Source organism: Xenopus tropicalis, chromosome 5, assembly GCF_000004195.4.
Source record: "Xenopus tropicalis strain Nigerian chromosome 5, UCB_Xtro_10.0, whole genome shotgun sequence".
Classification (NCBI taxonomy): domain Eukaryota; kingdom Metazoa; phylum Chordata; class Amphibia; order Anura; family Pipidae; genus Xenopus; species Xenopus tropicalis.
Genome location: NC_030681.2, coordinates 3,989,716 through 4,008,138, shown reverse-complemented (window position 1 = coordinate 4,008,138; position 18,423 = coordinate 3,989,716). Strand labels below are relative to the sequence as shown.

Sequence of the window (18,423 nt, the reverse complement as noted above, 5' to 3'; positions counted from 1 at the left end):
GAGATTTCATGGCGGGGAGAGTTTAAATAGAGCGCAACCCATTCTCTCCTGTCAGGGGGCTGGAAGCCCACACATTTACTGACAAGGAAGGCCCTCCCCCTTCGCAGCTTCTTATTCAAACTGCAGAGAGGCGCAGCCTATCAGAATCCACCCTTTTCCTGGTCTGTAACCAATCAGGGGGGAGCATGCTGGGTAGCTTGCATAGTAACTGTTGCTAAGGAAGGAAAGTGTCAGGTACCGGGAACATGGTGAAACAGGCGATTCGTATCTTTGCGAGGGTGAAACCCAGCAGAAAACCGGCCGGGGTATGTAAGGGGCATTCCGGGCACTTACTGTGTGTGAGCCCGCTGCTCTGTGCCTGGTACCGTAGGGTATAATGGGGGGCAACTTGTAAATAGGGGCAGTATAAGGGGTACAGCTGGTAACTTGGGGCAGTATAAGGGGTACAGCTTGTAACTTGGGGCAGTATAAGGGGGTACAGCTGGTAACTTGGGGCAGTATAAGGGGGTACAGCTGGTAACTTGGGGCAGTATAAGGGGTACAGCTGGTAACTTAGGGCAGTATAAGGGGTACAGCTGGTAACTTAGGCAGTATAAGGGGTACAGCTGGTAACTTGGGGCAGTATAAGGGGGTACAGCTGGTAACTTGGGGCAGTATAAGGGGTACAGCTGGTAACTTGGGGCAGTATAAGGGGGTACAGCTGGTAACTTGGGCAGTATAAGGGGTACAGCTGGTAACTTGGGGCAGTATAAGGGGGTACAGCTGGTAACTTGGGGCAGTATAAGGGGTACAGCTGGTAACTTGGGGCAGTATAAGGGGTACAGCTGGTAACTTGGGGCAGTTATAAGGGGTACAGCTGGTAACTTGGGGCAGTATAAGGGGGTACAGCTGGTAACTTGGGGCAGTATAAGGGGTACAGCTGGTAACTTGGGGCAGTATAAGGGGTACAGCTGGTAACTTGGGGCAGTATAAGGGGTACAGCTGGTAACTTGGGGCAGTATAAGGGGTACAGCTGGTAACTTGGGGCAGTATAAGGGGTACAGCTGGTAACTTGGGGCAGTATAAGGGGTACAGCTGGTAACTTGGGACAGTATAAGGGGTACAGCTGGTAACTTGGGGCAGTATAAGGGGGTACAGCTGGTAACTTGGGGCAGTATAAGGGGTACAGCTGGTAACTTGGGGCAGTATAAGGGGTACAGCTGGTAACTTGGGGCAGTATAAGGGGGTACAGCTGGTAACTTGGGGCAGTATAAGGGGTACAGCTGGTAACTTGGGGCAATATAAGGGGGTACAGCTGGTAACTTGGGACAGTATAAGGGGTACAGCTGGTAACTTGGGACAGTATAAGGGGTACAGCTGGTAACATAGGGCAGTATAAGGGGTACAGCTGATAACATAGGGACAGTATAAGGGGTACAGCTGATAACATAGGGCAGTATAAGGGGGTACAGCTGATAACATAGGGCAGTATAAGGGGGTACAGCTGATAACATAGGGCAGTATAAGGGGGTACAGCTGATAACATAGGGCAGTATAAGGGGTACAGCTGATAACATAGGGCAGTATAAGGGGTACAGCTGATAACATAGGGCAGTATAAGGGGTACAGCTGATAACTTCACTCAAACCTGGGTACAGTACAGTGTATACAGAATAAATTCACAAGTGCTAGAGATTTAATACACAGTATGAGGATCCTGCCCTAAAAAGCTTGCAATCTATGAATAAACTAGGTATTTACTGAATCCAGGATTCGGTTCATGATTCGGCCAAGAATCGGCCTTCTTCAGTAGGATTGGGATTGGGACTAACCCATAGACCTGGCTGAACTGAATCCTTAGAATCATGTGACTTCGCCACATAAACGCAGAGGTTGCAAATGTTATTGTATGAAACGAGGTTCGGTGCAATATTCGCTGCGTGGGTGGGTGGGTTGACGAGGCGACTGTAAAAGCCTTGGATATTGGTCGCCTCGTTGATTGGGCAGGTCTGAAAATCTTGATTGGGCACCTTCATTAATGTCACCTATACGTTAATGCTGCATTGTCAGATAGGGGTAGAATTCCTATTGTTGCTACCTGCATATCTGATGATTTAGCTCTTAACGTTAGTGGAGCAGACAAATTATTATTGTAACATGTATGGCCACCATAACATGCCATAGGCAGTCAATATGCATTGTCCGTACGCTTGTGTGAATAACGGCTGCCACAACACTATATGGCACATTGCACTTTGGCAATCACGGGCACTGCCTTCATTTTGGTGCAAAAAGATTTCCATTACTGAAGAGCAAAGACAATTTTTTCCAGTGTTAAGGTGCCCATCCACGGGCAGATGTGGGTCCTTCAGACCAATTCAGCAGCTTATCTGCCCGTGTATGTGCCCCCCGACGGTCCTACCCAACATATCTGGTCTTAAAATTGGGCAGATATTGATTGGGCAGGTTTGATTCTCCCTCGGATCAGGGACCGCATTGGCACAATGGTGAACCCCTCGATCCGATGGCGCCTATCCCTACCATTGTAATTTGATCGTTTGGCCCTAGAGCCACCTTTAGGTGGGCATATCAGGAGAAGATTCGCTCGCTCGGTGACCCCGGCAAAAGAGCGAATGTTCCCATGTATGGACACTTTTAATGAGTTACGGGCAATTCTTTTGCATTTTAATAAAGGGGTGCTGTTTAGCTCTTCGGCTCATTTTGATGTTTTTTTGGCTGTTATACAAGGGTGGTTGGCGCATACTCTCCCTACACATCTGTCACGTGGGTCAAAATCCATGCCCCTCTAATATATTTTCCAAGACAGTCCCACTCATCTCCCTAATGTTTGTGTTGGGTAAGGGGTTGTGAGTGAGCATGAATGAGTGAGTGTGGGTATGTGAGTTTCCACTCCATGTGTGTCATACAGAGCACTTTTCATTCATTAATATTGCAGGTGGGGACATTATGGCTGCCAGTGATCTCTGCTGGGAGACAGCATTGGTCAAAGCAACTGCATGGCACAGTGTGACTGAGTGTGAATGCAGTGGGGGGGGGGGAGCCCGGACCACGGGGGCTGCTGTATTGCAGCCTCTCCTCCCTGGCCCCTTCTCTACTTTTTTTTTAAATAGTGGTACGGCAGAGTGCGATTTCGGAGGCACCCTTAGATTTTTTTGCAGGGGGGCCCGGCACGACCAAGTTACACCACTGTGTGAATGAGTGACGTGCCTGCAAGGAATGTGCTGATGTTTAAATGAGTGAATTTATTAGGGGTGCAACAAACCCATTTTTTTGGGTTCGGCCAAAGTCCCAAATCCACCCCGATGGATTCAGCCGAATACCGAACAGAATCCGAATCCTAATTAACTTATGCTAAATAGGATCCGGAAGGGTTAAAAAGCGCAGCGCTCTGCAAAAAAAATTCCCCCCCCCCCCTAACATTTACCCCTACCGAATGATAATTAGCATATGCTAATTTATGCTAATTTGGATTCGGTTCGGCCAGGACTGTGAATTCAGCCAAAACTGAACCCTGCCAATAAAGGCCGAATCCTGGATTTGGTGCATCCCTAGAATTTATACTTGTGTTTGAGACTCAGGGACTGACTGTAAGTGAGTGTAAGTGTGTGCTTACAAGTGAGTGTGAGTATTAGTATGGCTATACAATTAGGAGTGTGAGTTTAGAATGAGTGAGTGTGAGTACGAATGTAGGAGTGTGAGTGTGCGGAAGGCATGGCATTCTATGCATCAGTAATGCAAGGAAACTGGGTTGAAATGTTCAAAAAAAACAAATACAGGTATGGGATCCCTTATCCAGAAACCCATTATCCAGAAAGCTCTGAATTACGGAAAGCCCGTCTCCCATAGACTCCATTTTAATCAAATAATATAAAATTTTAAAACTGATTTCATTTTTCTCTTTAATAATAAAACTGTACCTGTACTTGATCCCAACTAAGATATAATTACCCCTTATTGGGGGGCAGAACAGCCCTATTGGGTTTATTTAATGGTTAAATGATTCCCTTTTCTCTGTAATAATAAAACAGTACCTGTACTTGATCCCAACTAAGATATAATTACCCCTTATTGGGGCAGAACAGCCCTATTGGGTTTATTTAATGGTTAAATGATTCCCTTTTCTCTGTAATAATAAAACAGTACCTGTACTTGATCCCAACTAAGATATAATTACCCCTTATTGGGGGCAGAACAGCCCTATTGGGTTTATTTAATGGTTAAATGATCCCCTTTTCTCTGTAATAATAAAACAGTACCTGTACTTGATCCCAACTAAGATATAATTACCCCTTATTGGGGCAGAACAGCCCTTTTGGGTTTATTTCATGGTTAAATGATTCCCTTTTCTCTGTAATAATAAAACAGTACCTGTACTTGATCCCAACTAAGATATAATTACCCCTTATTGGGGCAGAACAGCCCTATTGGGTTTATTTCATGGTTAAATGATTCCCTTTTCTCTGTAATAATAAAACAGTACCTGTACTTGATCCCAACTAAGATATAATTACCCCTTATTGGGGCAGAACAGCCCTATTGGGTTTATTTAATGGTTAAATGATTCCCTTTTCTCTGTAATAATAAAACAGTACCTGTACTTGATCCCAACTAAGATATAATTACCCCTTATTGGGGGCAGAACAGTCCTATTGGGTTTAATTATTGTTTTATTATTTTTTTAGTAGACTTAAGGTATGGAGATCCAAGTTACGGAAAGATCCCTTATCCGGAATACCCTTGGTCCCCAGCATTCTGGATAACGGGTCCTATACCTGTACAGTTCACGATTTTTTGGACTTTGCACCCTGCTCTGCCCCTGGCACCCAGCCGCGCCATTTTCCCTACTGTATATGTGAGATTGTAACCCCAGCTGTGAGTGGGATTAGCGCCTATAGATCTCTCACTATTGCCCCGACCGTCTGTATGAAACCCTACCCCGCTGTGTGCAGTAACAATAACCCCCCGTTGTTATTACTACGCGCTCACACGGGGTCACTGGAATATTTTAGGCAGAATGAAATCTTTAGCCCATAATCCGAGCCGAGGAAACAAACGCTAACGTGTTATTTCAAACAAGTGTATGTCAGGAGTCGGGTCTCACCGGGACTCAGCCGGCGGCCAAGAAACACCTCACTGCTCTGGAATGGGGGCAAGAGGTAAAATAAATGGTACGAGGGGGTCGCAGACACATCTGCGCAGTCAGGGTGCCGCTTCATTGCGGAGTATTAACTCCCATCGGACATAACAATGAACTAGAACTTTCTCACCTGCGCCGGGGGCCCCATTAATAACTGGATTTGCGCCTCTGTAAGATCGACGGGGTCTCACAATTAGTAGGGCCCCTCACAGCCAAACGTAACACTGTCAGACGTGTGAGTGAAAGGCCCACACACTCAGCTGCGTAGGAGTCTGATTCATAATGTGCAATTAAAGCAACACTGTCACGGGGAAACATGATTGTTACAAACCCATCAGTTAATAGAGCTTCTCCAGCAGAATCCTGCATTGTAATCTGTTTTTCCCATGGGGCTAGCCATATTCTTCATTTCCCAGGGTGCCACAGCCATGTGACCTGTGCTCTGATAAACTTTACTCACACTTTACTGCTGCGCTGCAAGTTGGAGTGATACCCCCCCCCCCTCACCCCCAGCAGCCGATCAGCAGAACAATGGGAAGGGAGCAAGATAGCAGCTCCCAGTAGGTATCAGAATAGCACTCAATAGTAAGAAATCCAAGTCCGGCTTGGGACTCCTCCAGTTACATGGGAGTAGGAGAAACAATAGGTTAGCTGAAAGCAGTTCTAATGTGTAGCGCTGGCTGAAAGCTCAGACTCAGGCACAAGGCACTGAGATGGCGCCTACACACCAATATTACAGCTACAAATACATTTGTTGGTTCAAGAATAAAAGGTTAAATGGCAGAGGGAATTATTTGCTGTGTAACAGTGTCATTTAGTGATAAACAGTACCCATTAAATATAATGACAGGGTCCCTTTAAGAACCCCATAACACAAACACAGATATCAGATACATTTGGTGACTGCATTGCTGAGCTGCAACCCTCATCTTGTGTTTTGGGTTTATTACAGATCTATTCCGTTAGTAATGAGGAAGAAAGAGCCTCTTCCCTGGAGATCCTCGTTCCCCGAGACCTTGCCGACGGCTTTGTCAACAACAAGCGAGAAAGCTACAAGTTCAGGTATAATCTTTCCTCCAGTCTGGCTGAAAGGGCTTATTTGCCTTGAAATTAATTTTTCGGTATGATAAAGACATTGATCAATCAATTTGCAATTGATTTTCACTTTTTCAGTTATTTAACTTTTTGTTCAGCTGCTCTCCAGTTTGGCATTTCTGCAGCTTTCTACATAGTAACATAGTAAGTTGGGTTGAAAAAAGACACACGTCCATCACGTTCAACCATAATGCCTTTATATAACCTGCCTAACTGCTAGTTGATCCAGAGGAAGGCAAAAAACCCCACCTGAAGCCTCTCTAATTTGCCGCAGAGGGGAAATAATTCCTTCCTGACTCCAAGATGGCAATTGGACCAGTCCCTGGATCAACTTGTACTAGTTGCCAAGGTCTTGTTTACCTTAGCAACCTGGCAGTAGTTTAAATGAAAGACTGAAATATGAATAGGAGAGGGAGACTGAATAGAAAGATAAGTAAAAGAAATAATAATGATAATTTAAAAGTAACAATAATTACTAGGGATGCACAGAATTCAGGATTCGGCCTTATTCAGTGGGTCAGTTCCCGAGCACTTTCTGCGCAGACCAATTACTGCAGGGATTAGAAAGTGTTTAATTTCCTCTGCCCGTTAGCGCAACCGCGGTGCCAATCCCCGGATAACATGGCATTACGTAGCCCGTTATGGACGGAGTGTAAATAAGAGAATCTAATGGGGCAGAACTAATCTCCGGCACCGGTGCAGCGAGACAGGGCGCAGGGGAGGGACCGTTACGCCATTTAGTGAGCGCCATTAGCTAAAGGGATGACCAATCTTGTCTACAAAAACAGCATTTTTGTCTCTGAATTCAACGCTGTTTTGGCAAAAATAACTTAACGGCTGAACATTTTGCAGATTTCAAGAAACGTTCGACCAAGATGTGAAACAAGACACGATATTCGAGAGCATCGCCAAACCCGTGGCCGAGAGGTAAATGTGAATTTCTGGTTATTATGTGACTCTTCTATTGGACCTTCACACATCTCTCACCCACGTCTTAGAGGCAAATCATTTCATTGGTGCTATGGGGGCATACGGAGGGCTGCTATATCCAGTACGTGTCACCGAGGAGTCTCATAGCAATATAAAGGCACGAGGCCCCATCCCAACCTTCATCACTTCTTGGTTTCTCATTCTACATAAACGCAAACTCCGCCTTTCTCATGGCCCCACCCCTCCTTAAAGGCGTTGTTCACCTTTGAGTTAACTTGTATTATGATGTAGTGAGTAATATTGTGAGACAATTTGCAATTGTTCTTCATTTTTCATTGTTTTTGTTTGGTAGCTCTCCAGCCACCTGTGTATGGCCACCTTAATGGGACACTGTCATGATAATTATGGGATTCTTTTTATCTCTAAATGACCCTGTTACACAGCAAATAATTCCCTCTGCCATTTAACCTTTTATTCTTGAACCAACAAATGTATTTGTAGCTGTAATATTGGTGTGTAGGCGCCATCTCAGTGCCTTGTGCCTGAGTCTGAGCTTTCAGCCAGCGCTACACATTAGAACTGCTTTCAGCTAACCTATTGTTTCTCCTACTCCCATGTAACTGGAGGAGTCCCAAGCCGGACTTGGATTTCTTACTATTGAGTGCTATTCTGATACCTACTGGGAGCTGCTATCTTGCTCCATTCCCATTGTTCTGCTGATCGGCTGCTGGGGGTGAGGGGGGGGGGTATCACTCCAATCTGCAGCGCAGCAGTAAAGTGTGCCTGAGTCTGAGCTTTCAGCCAGCGCTACACATTAGAACTGCTTTCAGCTAACCTATTGTTTCTCCTACTCCCATGTAACTGGAGGAGTCCCAAGCCAGACTTCGATTTCTTACTATTGAGTGCTATTCTGATACCTACTGGGAGCTGCTATCTTGCTCCCTTCCCATTGTTCTGCTGATCGGCTGCTGGGGGTGAGGGGGGGGGATATCACTCCAACTTAGCGCAGCAGTAAAGTGTGCCTGAGTCTGAGCTTTCAGCCAGCGCTACACATTAGAATTGCTTTCAGCTAACCTATTGTTTCTCCTACTCCCATGTAACTGGAGGAGTCCCAAGCCGGACTTGGATTTACTTACTATTGAGTGCTAGTCTGATACCTACTGGGAGCTGCTATCTTGCTCCCTTCCCATTGTTCTGCTGATCGGCTGCTGGGGGGGAGGGGGGGGTATCACTCCAATCTGCAGCGCAGCAGTAAAGTGTGCCTGAGTCTGAGCTTTCAGCCAGCACTACACATTAGAACTGCTTTCAGCTAACCTATTGTTTCTCCTACTCCCATGTAACTGGAGGAGTCCCAAGCCAGACTTGGATTTCTTACTATTGAGTGCTATTCTGATACCTACTGGGAGCTGCTATCTTGCTCCCTTCCCATTGTTCTGCTGATTGGCTGCTGGGGGTGAGGGGGGGGGGATATCACTCCAACTTAGCGCAGCAGTAAAGTGTGCCTGAGTCTGAGCTTTCAGCCAGCGCTACACATTAGAATTGCTTTCAGCTAACCTATTGTTTCTCCTACTCCCATGTAACTGGAGGAGTCCCAAGCCGGACTTGGATTTACTTACTATTGAGTGCTAGTCTGATACCTACTGGGAGCTGCTATCTTGCTCCCTTCCCATTGTTCTGCTGATCGGCTGCTGGGGGTGAGGGGGGGGGATATCACTCCAACTTGCAGCGCAGCAGTAAAGTGAGACTGAAGTTTATCAGAGCACAGGTCACATGGCTGTGGCACCCTGGGAAATGAAGAATATGGCTAGCCCCATGGGAAAAACAGATTACAATGCAGGATTCTGCTGGAGAAGCTATTTTAACTGATGGGTTTAAAAAAAACATGTTTTCCCGTGATATTATTCCTTTTTGCATAATGAAGGATTAAAAAAAAATTATATTCTGAATGATTGAGTTGTCCTTTTTGGCAGCCAGTACTTTTTTTTATATTAAAACTTAATGCTTCAAACTGCTGCTCAGGCTTGGACGGGGATTCAAAATAGGCCCTGGCATTTCCAGTACCCAGAGGCCCAATAAATAGTGAGTTCCTGTGGCACCTTACAGCAGAACCTCTGGCATTTGCCAGAACCCACAGATTGCTAGTCCGGCCCTGCTGCCACTGCCTTCCTAATGTTATCATAGTTCCTACATGTGCTGAGACCATGATGAATTTATTGCCATTTTCAGTGGATGGTTGCCCAGTACGTGCCGAATCGGCTTTTCCTGTTACCAATGTGCTGAATAAGGGGTGCTGGCTGCCCCTCTGATATCTGCAGCAGGGATTATGTTCTAATTGTAGTACAGATATAGATATACAGATCCGTTATCCGGAAACCCGTTATTAAAAGTTCCAAATTAGGGGAAGGTCATCTCCCATAGACTCCATTTTATTCAAATAATTCTAATTTTTAAAAAAATGATTCTCTGTAGTAATAGAACAGTGCCTGTACTTGATCCCAACTAAGATATAATTACCCCTTATTGGGGCAGAACAGCCCTATTGGGTTTATTTAATGGTTAAATGATTCCCTTTTCTCTGTAATAATAAAACAGTACCTGTACTTTATCCCAACTAAGATATAATTACCCCTTATTGGGGCAGAACAGCCCTATTGGGTTTATTTAATGGTTAAATGATTCCCTTTTCTCTGTAATAATAAAACAGTACCTGTACTTGATCCCAACTAAGATATAATTACCCCTTATTGGGGCAGAACAGCCCTATTGGGTTTATTTAATGGTTAAATGATTCCCTTTTCTCTGTAATAATAAAACAGTACCTGTACTTGATCCCAACTAAGATATAATTACCCCTTATTGGGGGCAGAACAGCCCTATTGGGTTTATTTAATGGTTAAATGATTCCCTTTTCTCTGTAATAATAAAACAGTACCTGTACTTGATCCCAACTAAGATATAATTACCCCTTATTGGGGCAGAACAGCCCTATTGGGTTTATTTAATGGTTAAATGATTCCCTTTTCTCTGTAATAATAAAACAGTACCTGTACTTGATCCCAACTAAGATATAATTACCCCTTATTGGGGCAGAACAGCCCTATTGGGTTTATTTCATGGTTAAATGATTCCCTTTTCTCTGTAATAATAAAACAGTACCTGTACTTGATCCCAACTAAGATATAATTACCCCTTATTGGGGGCAGAACAGCCCTATTGGGTTTATTTAATGGTTAAATGATTCCCTTTTCTCTGTAATAATAAAACAGTACCTGTACTTGATCCCAACTAAGATATAATTACCCCTTATTGGGGCAGAACAGCCCTATTGGGTTTATTTAATGGTTAAATGAATTTTAGTACGGAGATACAATTTATCTGGAAAACCCCAGGTCCCAAGCATTCTGGATAATGGATCCAGTACCTGTAGTAGACAGTTCCAAGCTAATTGCTAATTAGTCGCTGGCAACTTCACTGCTTTTTAAACAAACCCTAAAAAGAAATATATAAATAGTAAATTAGGAAAGAATAATAAATAAGAGATTTATTGAGCACGTGCTGCAGTTTAACAAATCCCTGATAATAGCGGCATTTTCCCTTTGAAGGTTAACTTTCCCTTTTGAGAGTACGTGTAATTCTGGCATTAGGAAAGTGTGAGCGACGGTGCGAGCCAGGAAGCGGGCACGATTATTTATAAAGCTCTGCGGCACATTGGGGCCGGGCGTGTTAATGGTGAGTCTGGATCGTACCTCGATGGAGAGCAGAGATAGCGAAGGGATCAAAGCGCCGGGAAATGAAAGATCACTTATCTTCAAAGGCCTGTCATGGTGTGTGCGTATGGGCCAGGGGGTCGCCATGCTCTGAATGGGGCCCGTCTGCCAACAAGTTGGAAATTTCTCTATAAACACTGGCAGAGGCTCAGCGCCCCACTGCACTTTGCTGGGACTGCCTGGGAATCAGCGTGGGGGTGTCGGGGGGCCCCATCTCTTTGTTCTGCTGGAAACGATCTCGCACCGAACCCTTTGTTCTTATTAAAGGGGTAGTTCAGCTTTACAGTAGGGAATGCTCTTCTGATACAATTTGCAATTTCAGCAGCTTTCTTCTGGTTGCTAGGGTCCTATTTAACCTAGCAACCAAGCAGTGATTTTAAAGTGAGACGGTAATATGAATAGAGGAGGGTCCAAATAAAAAGATAAGTAATAAAAAAAGAACAATAACCATAAAACTGGAGCCTCACAGAGCAATAGGGTTTGGCTGCCGGGGTCAGTGACCCCCATTTGAAAGCTGCAAAGAGTCAGAAGAGAAAGGCGAATAATTCAGAAACCTATATATAAAAAAAACATTATGAAGACCAATTGCAAAGTTGCTAGGTTCAATTTAACCTAGCAACCAGGCAGTGATTTGAAAGAGAGACAGGAATATGAATAGAGGATGGTCCAAATAAAAAGATAAGTAATAAAAAAGAACAATAACAATAAAACTGGAGCCTCACAGAGCAATAGGGTTTGGCTGCCGGGGTCAGTGACCCCCATTTGAAAGCTGCAAAGAGTCAGAATAGAAAGGCAAATAATTCAGAATCTATATAAAAACAAAATTATGAAGACCAATTGCAAAGTTGCTAGCTTCAATTTAACCTAGCAACCAGGCAGTGATTTGAAAGAGAGACAGGAATATGAATAGAGGAGGGTCCAAATAAAAAGATAAGTAATAAAAAAGAACCATAACAATAAAACTGGAGACTCACAGAGCAATAGGGTTTGGCTGCCGGGGTCAGTGACCCCCATTTGAAAGGCGAATAATTCAAAAACTATAAATAATAAAGACCAATTGCATAGTTGCTAGGAATAGAACATTCTGTAACATAGTCAAAGTTAAAGGGGAACCTACCCCTTTAATGAAAAGCCAGTACTGTACTGTAAAAACAGCAATGGATGGATGGGTCACATAGCCGGGACACAAACCTCCTGTTAGTTGTTGATATGTGGGTGAGTTATAGTTGTATATACACAACATGGTATGCGCCTTGTGTTTGTGTTGCTCTATATACAGGGAAGATTTACGTGAACGCAACAAGTTTTCACCCCCAACTGAACTTTGGAGTATAGTAAGTATTTCCATAGAGTCATCTACGTATCCATGATTCTCACTGCCCAAGTTCATTTCTTTTGTACTTATATATACCTCGGGTCTTTGGGTATTAAAGGGGTTTAACCCCATAGTAAAGCCCCGCCCACCTATATGTGTCCCCAAAATAATTCCTGTTAGGCCAATAGGAGGGGCTTGCCTTAAGGTGGCCAGACACGGTGAGATCCGCTCGCTTGGTGAGGTCGTTGAGTGAGCGGATCTTCTCCCGATGTTCCCACCTGTCGGTGGGGATATAGACCTCGCTTTACTGCCACCAACAGTACAGACCTCGCTACACTGCCACCAACAGTATAGACCTCGCTTTACTGCCACCAACAGTACAGACCTCACTTTACTGCCACCAACAGTACAGACCTTGCTTTACTGCCACCAACAGTACAGACCTTGCTTTACTGCCACCAACAGTACAGACCTCACTTTACTGCCACCAACAGTACAGACCTCGCTTTACTGACACCAACAGTACAGACCTCACTTTACTGCCACCAACAGTACAGACCTCGCTTTACTGACACCAACAGTACAGACCTCGCTTTACTGACACCAACAGTATAGACCTCGCTTTACTGACACCAACAGTATAGACCTCGCTACACTGCCACCAACAGTATAGACCTCGCTTTACTGCCGCCAACAGTACAGACCTCGCTACACTGCCACCAACAGTATAGACCTCGCTTTACTGCCACCAACAGTACAGACCTTGCTTTACTGACACCAACAGTATAGACCTCGCTACACTGCCACCAACAGTACAGACCTTGCTTTACTGCCACCAACAGTACAGACCTCGCTTTACTGACACCAACAGTATAGACCTCGCTACACTGCCACCAACAGTATAGACCTCGCTTTACTGCCACCAACAGTACAGACCTTGCTTTACTGACACCAACAGTATAGACCTCGCTACACTGCCACCAACAGTACAGACCTTGCTTTACTGCCACCAACAGTACAGACCTTGCTTTACTGCCACCAACAGTACAGACCTCGCTTTACTGACACCAACAGTATAGACCTCGCTACACTGCCACCAACAGTATAGACCTCGCTTTACTGCTGCCAACAGTATAGACCTCGCTTTACTGACACCAACAGTATAGACCTCACTACACTGCCACCAACAGTATAGACCTCGCTACACTGCCACCAACAGTATAGACCTCGCTACACTGCCACCAACAGTACAGACCTTGCTTTACTGCCACCAACAGTACAGACCTCGCTTTATTGACACCAACAGTATAGACCTCGCTACACTGCCACCAACAGTACAGACCTCGCTTTACTGACACCAACAGTATAGACCTCGCTACACTGCCACCAACAGTATAGACCTCGCTTTACTGCTGCCAACAGTATAGACTAATACTGAAAAGTAATAACTGATGGTGCACTCCCGCCACTGGTGGCCAGCAAAGGGTTAATTGGCGGGTTGGGCTGATATGTATATAACAGAAACACAGGCTGTAAACTCATCTGGCAGTGAGAGGGTTCCGGTGTATCGCAGGCAGGGAAATGATTCATTATACCTTCAGTCTGTATAAATAGTGCAGGAATAGATTCAGGCAGGGAGAGTCATTTCCATTTCTAAAATTGAACTTCAGTTTCCGCGTCAAAAATGCCAAAAAATCCTTGGAATACGCGAAAAGGGCTATATTCTAAACTTTGGCTGGAAAAGGCAAAAAAAATTAAAGAAACAACATAAATTGAAAATATTTTTTCCAACATTTCCAGTTTGTAACTGTCCAACCGGCATTTACAAATAAACTATTTCTTGGCAAGTGAGGCCCCAGTTTATATGCGAGGGGCTGGTTCTATAGAGCCAGGAATCACATCTGACCCCGTTTGTGCAAAATCCATTGGCCTCTACACAGTTTAGCCCTTATTTGCTATGGAAACCAGTGCCCTATTGCCCCATCGCAGCTGGAACGGCTGCCCCCCCCCCCGACACTGACACACGGTTTTTACCAGTAACACCACATTATACTGAAGTGTAGATGGATTATTGGTAGATTAGGTGGGATATTGTATTATAAATGGGGAGAGCAACATGGGAGATGGTATAGTCCAGTGCTCAGACTGACTTGTAAGCATTCCAGTGTTCTGATTGGCTGTACGTTGTTCTAGCCCTGTGGCTATTTCACTGGTCCAAGTGGCTACAGCTTGTCTAGCCCTGTCAATATTCCCATGCACTAATCGGCTGCAGATGGTATAGTCCAGTGATCCTTCCAATGCCCCAATTGGCTACAGGTTGGTATAACCCTGTGATCCTTCTAATGCCCCAATTGGCTACAGGTTGGTATAGCCCTATGATCTTTCTAATGCCCCAATTGGCTAAAGGTTGGTATAGCACTGTGATCCTTCTAATGCCCCAATTGGCTACAGGTTGGTATAGTCCAGTGATCCCTCTAATGCCCCAGTTGGCTGCAGGTTGGTATAGTCCAGTGATCCCTCTAATGCCCCAGTTGGCTACAGGTTGGTATAGTCCAGTGATCCCTCTAATGCCCCAGTTGGCTACAGGTTGGTATAGTCCAGTGATCCCTCTAATGCCCCAGTTGGCTACAGGTTGGTATAGCCCTATGATCCTTCTAATGCCCCAGTTGGCTACAGGTTGGTATAGTCCAGTGATCCCTCTAATGCCCCAGTTGGCTACAGGTTGGTATAGTCCAGTGATCCCTCTAATGCCCCAGTTGGCTACAGGTTGGTATAGCCCTATGATCCTTCTAATGCCCCAGTTGGCTACAGGTTGGTATAGCCCTGTGATCCTTCTAATGCCCCAGTTGGTTACAGGTTGGTATAGCCCTGTGATCCTTCTAATGCCCCAGTTGGCTACAGGTTGGTATAGCCCTGTGTTCCTTCTAATGCCCCAATTGGCTACAGGTTGGTATAGCCCTGTGATCCTTCTAATGCCCCAATTGGTTACAGGTTGGTATAGCCCTGTGATCCTTCTAATGCCCCAGTTGGCTACAGGTTGGTATAGCCCTATGATCCTTCTAATGCCCCAGTTGGCTACAGGTTGGTATAGCCCTGTGATCCTTCTAATGCCCCAGTTGGTTACAGGTTGGTATAGCCCTATGATCCTTCTAATGCCCCAATTGGCTACAGGTTGGTATAGCCCTATGATCCTTCTAATGCCCCAATTGGCTACAGGTTGGTATAGCCCTGTGATCCTTCTAATGCTCCAATTGGCTACAGGTTGGTATAGCCCTGTGATCCCTCTAATGCCCCAATTGGCTACAGGTTGGTATAGCCCTGTGATCCTTCTAATGCCCCAATTGGCTACTTATGTAAATTAGGATTTGGATTTTATTTGGTGCATCCCTACTTTATTGCCCCCCAAGGGGAGTCTATTCCTATTCTGTACCCTAATCAGGCAGTTCTCGTTAGGGGTAATGAGCTGGAAGTTTCGTTCCGTTTGCTTTGCCGGCAAAACATCTGGACTTCATTGCCACCGTGAACCGGTTGTTCTTTCCGTACTTGTTATTTATTTGTTCCCATTAGAATGAAAGAGCAGTTTATCCGCAAACAACTCAGGATGGGCCCTTCCCAGTTCTGCTGACAGTTATTGCGACCCCTCGCTTGGCCGCGGCGCCCCTCGCCCTCTCCTGACAATGGAACCAATTGTAATGGCGCAACATGGAACAAGCCGCCATTGTTACTCACACTGCCCAACCACTACTCCCCGGACATAATAAATATCTCCCCTCACCTCTGTCGTGCTGCCGCTGGGAATGTTGTGCCCCGGGGACTGTTGGGAAATAAGCAAAATAATAGAAGGTTATTACTAATTACAGCCTGTGGGATAGAATCGCATGTGGACCGGGGCCACCCGTGCGGTTTCACCAGGAAAACAAAGTGAGCGGAAAAATTCCACTGGAATGAGCCCATTCACTTAAACTTGCAAATGGTCTTTTCTTCTAACAAACAGGGCGAGGAATGCAGAATATTCTGCTCTGTGTTCCCCTCTGTGTATGGGCCGGGGGGGCAATGAGCTTTAAAGGTGTCACTGCCAAACATTGTGGCCCAAGCACATAGCCGACATTATTGAAAAAATGTCCTTATTTACAGCAGAAGGAAAGGTACAAACTCGGTAAGCTTTATCAGAAAGGTCTATGTAAATACAGCCATAAGCACTCACAGAGTCCTCTATCAAAAGAAACACAGGATTTCTTTCCTTCTTTTTTGTAAACATGTTTTTTGGTATCAGACTTCCTGGTCTCAGAGAAATCCTTTAGGCACGGGCACGATTCTGCTCAGTTTGCTTCTCTCTTCCCCTCCCTTCTCCTGTTCCCCCTCCATTTTGGTTGCCAGGATCAGTGACCCCCCCTGACAACCAGAATGAATTTTCAGTTACAGGCAGAATAAGAATGCTAATAATTAAAAAAAAAAGAAAAAAACATAAAAATACAAAATAAATCACGAAGACCAATTGAAAAGTTGCTTAGTAGAGGCCCATCTATACCTATAACTATAAGTGACTATTTAGGAATTCTGTGCCACAAATATTTATAGTAGGTAGGCAGTAGTAGGAATAAAAAGCAAATTAAAGGGATAGTTCATCTTTAAATTAACTTTAAAATGTTATAGTATGACCAGTTCTTAGCAACTTTGCAGTTGGTCTACATTTTTTTATTTTGTGTAGTTTTTGAATTATTTCCCTTCCTCTTCTGCTCCTTTCAGCTTTCAAATGGGGGTCACTGACCCCGGCAGCCAAACCCTATTGCTCTGTGAGGCTCCAGTTTTATTGTTATTGTTACTTTTTATTCCTTATCTTTCTATTCAGCCCCTCCCCTATTCATATATCAGTTACGCTGACGCTGTGTGTTTTCGGGCAGTGTTCTTACAGGTTACAATGGCACCATATTCGCATACGGGCAGACAGGCAGCGGCAAGACCTTCACCATCACGGGAGGCGCCGAGCGTTACAGCGACAGAGGAATCATCCCTCGCACCCTGTCCTACATGTTTGAGCAGTTCCAGAAGGTAAATGCAGGATATAGAATTATCCGTTAGACTTGGAGAAGGTTATTCATTGGCTGCTGCTAGGGAGTATCAAGCTCTGACACTTTGTACAGGTATGGGATCCATTATCCAGAAACCCATTATCCAGAAAGTTCCGAATTACGGGAAAGCCGTCTCCCATAGACTCCATTATATAGTGAATAAAGTACCCCTTATTGTAAAATAAAGGGATATTATAAGCCCCCGAGGGGTTCCTTATAATATATAGTGAATAAAGTGCCCCCTATTGTAACATATAGGGATATTATAAGCCCCCGAGGGGTTCCTTATAATATATAGTGAATAAAGTACCCCCTATTGTAACATATAGGGATATTATAAGCCCCCGAGGAGTTCCTTATAATATATAGTGAATAAAGTGCCCCCTATTGTAACATATAGGGATATTATAAGCCCCCGAGGAGTTCCTTATAATATATAGTGAATAAAGTACCCCCTATTGTAACATATAGGGATATTATAAGCCCCCGAGGGGTTCCTTATAATATATAGTGAATAAAGTACCCCCTATTGTAACATATAGGGATATTATAAGCCCCCGAGGAGTTCCTTATAATATATAGTGAATAAAGTACCCCCTATTGTAACATATAGGTCTGTTAGACTCACCCAGGAGTTCCTTATAATATATAGTGGATAAAGTACCCCCTATTGTAACATATAGGGATATTATAAGTCCCCGAGGAGTTCCTTATAATATATAGTGAATAAAGTGCCCCCTATTGTAACATATAGGTCTGTTAGACTCACCGAGGAGTTCCTTATAATATATAGTGAATAAAGTACCCCCTATTGTAACATATAAGTCTGTTAGACTCACCGAGGAGTTCCATGACCATAAAAAGGTAATAGGCCGAAGGCTGAGTGCTTTTATATGTTCATGGAACTCCGAGGTGACTTCTAATATCCTCATATTTTACAAAAGGGGAAACTTTATTCATTATAATATACAAGTTTTAGTGAGTCATGTGACAGAAATGACTAAATCACTAAGCTCCGATTATAACTGATGACATCACTAAGCACTATTTATAAGGATATAATTTACTGTTTGGTCCCATAGGGAAATGACCCAACTGTATATTATAAGC

The 18,423-nt window shown here is 44.3% G+C and overlaps 1 protein-coding gene across 2 annotated transcripts in view; it reads left to right on the top strand.

Annotated features, from left to right (window-relative positions):
* Positions 1-62: 62 nt before the first annotated feature.
* Positions 63-18,423, top strand: part of kif6 (kinesin family member 6) — a 99,432-nt gene continuing 81,071 nt past the window's right edge. Inside the window, exons 1-4 of one of the 2 annotated variants that reach the window (XM_031901479.1) lie at positions 63-305; positions 6,090-6,199; positions 7,085-7,159; positions 17,146-17,293. In XM_031901479.1, the coding sequence (XP_031757339.1) occupies positions 246-305; positions 6,090-6,199; positions 7,085-7,159; positions 17,146-17,293 (393 nt within the window). In that variant the 5' untranslated portion in view covers positions 63-245. The remainder of the gene's footprint in view (positions 306-6,089; positions 6,200-7,084; positions 7,160-17,145; positions 17,294-18,423) is intronic. The other variant, NM_001113011.1, reaches the window with a different exon arrangement.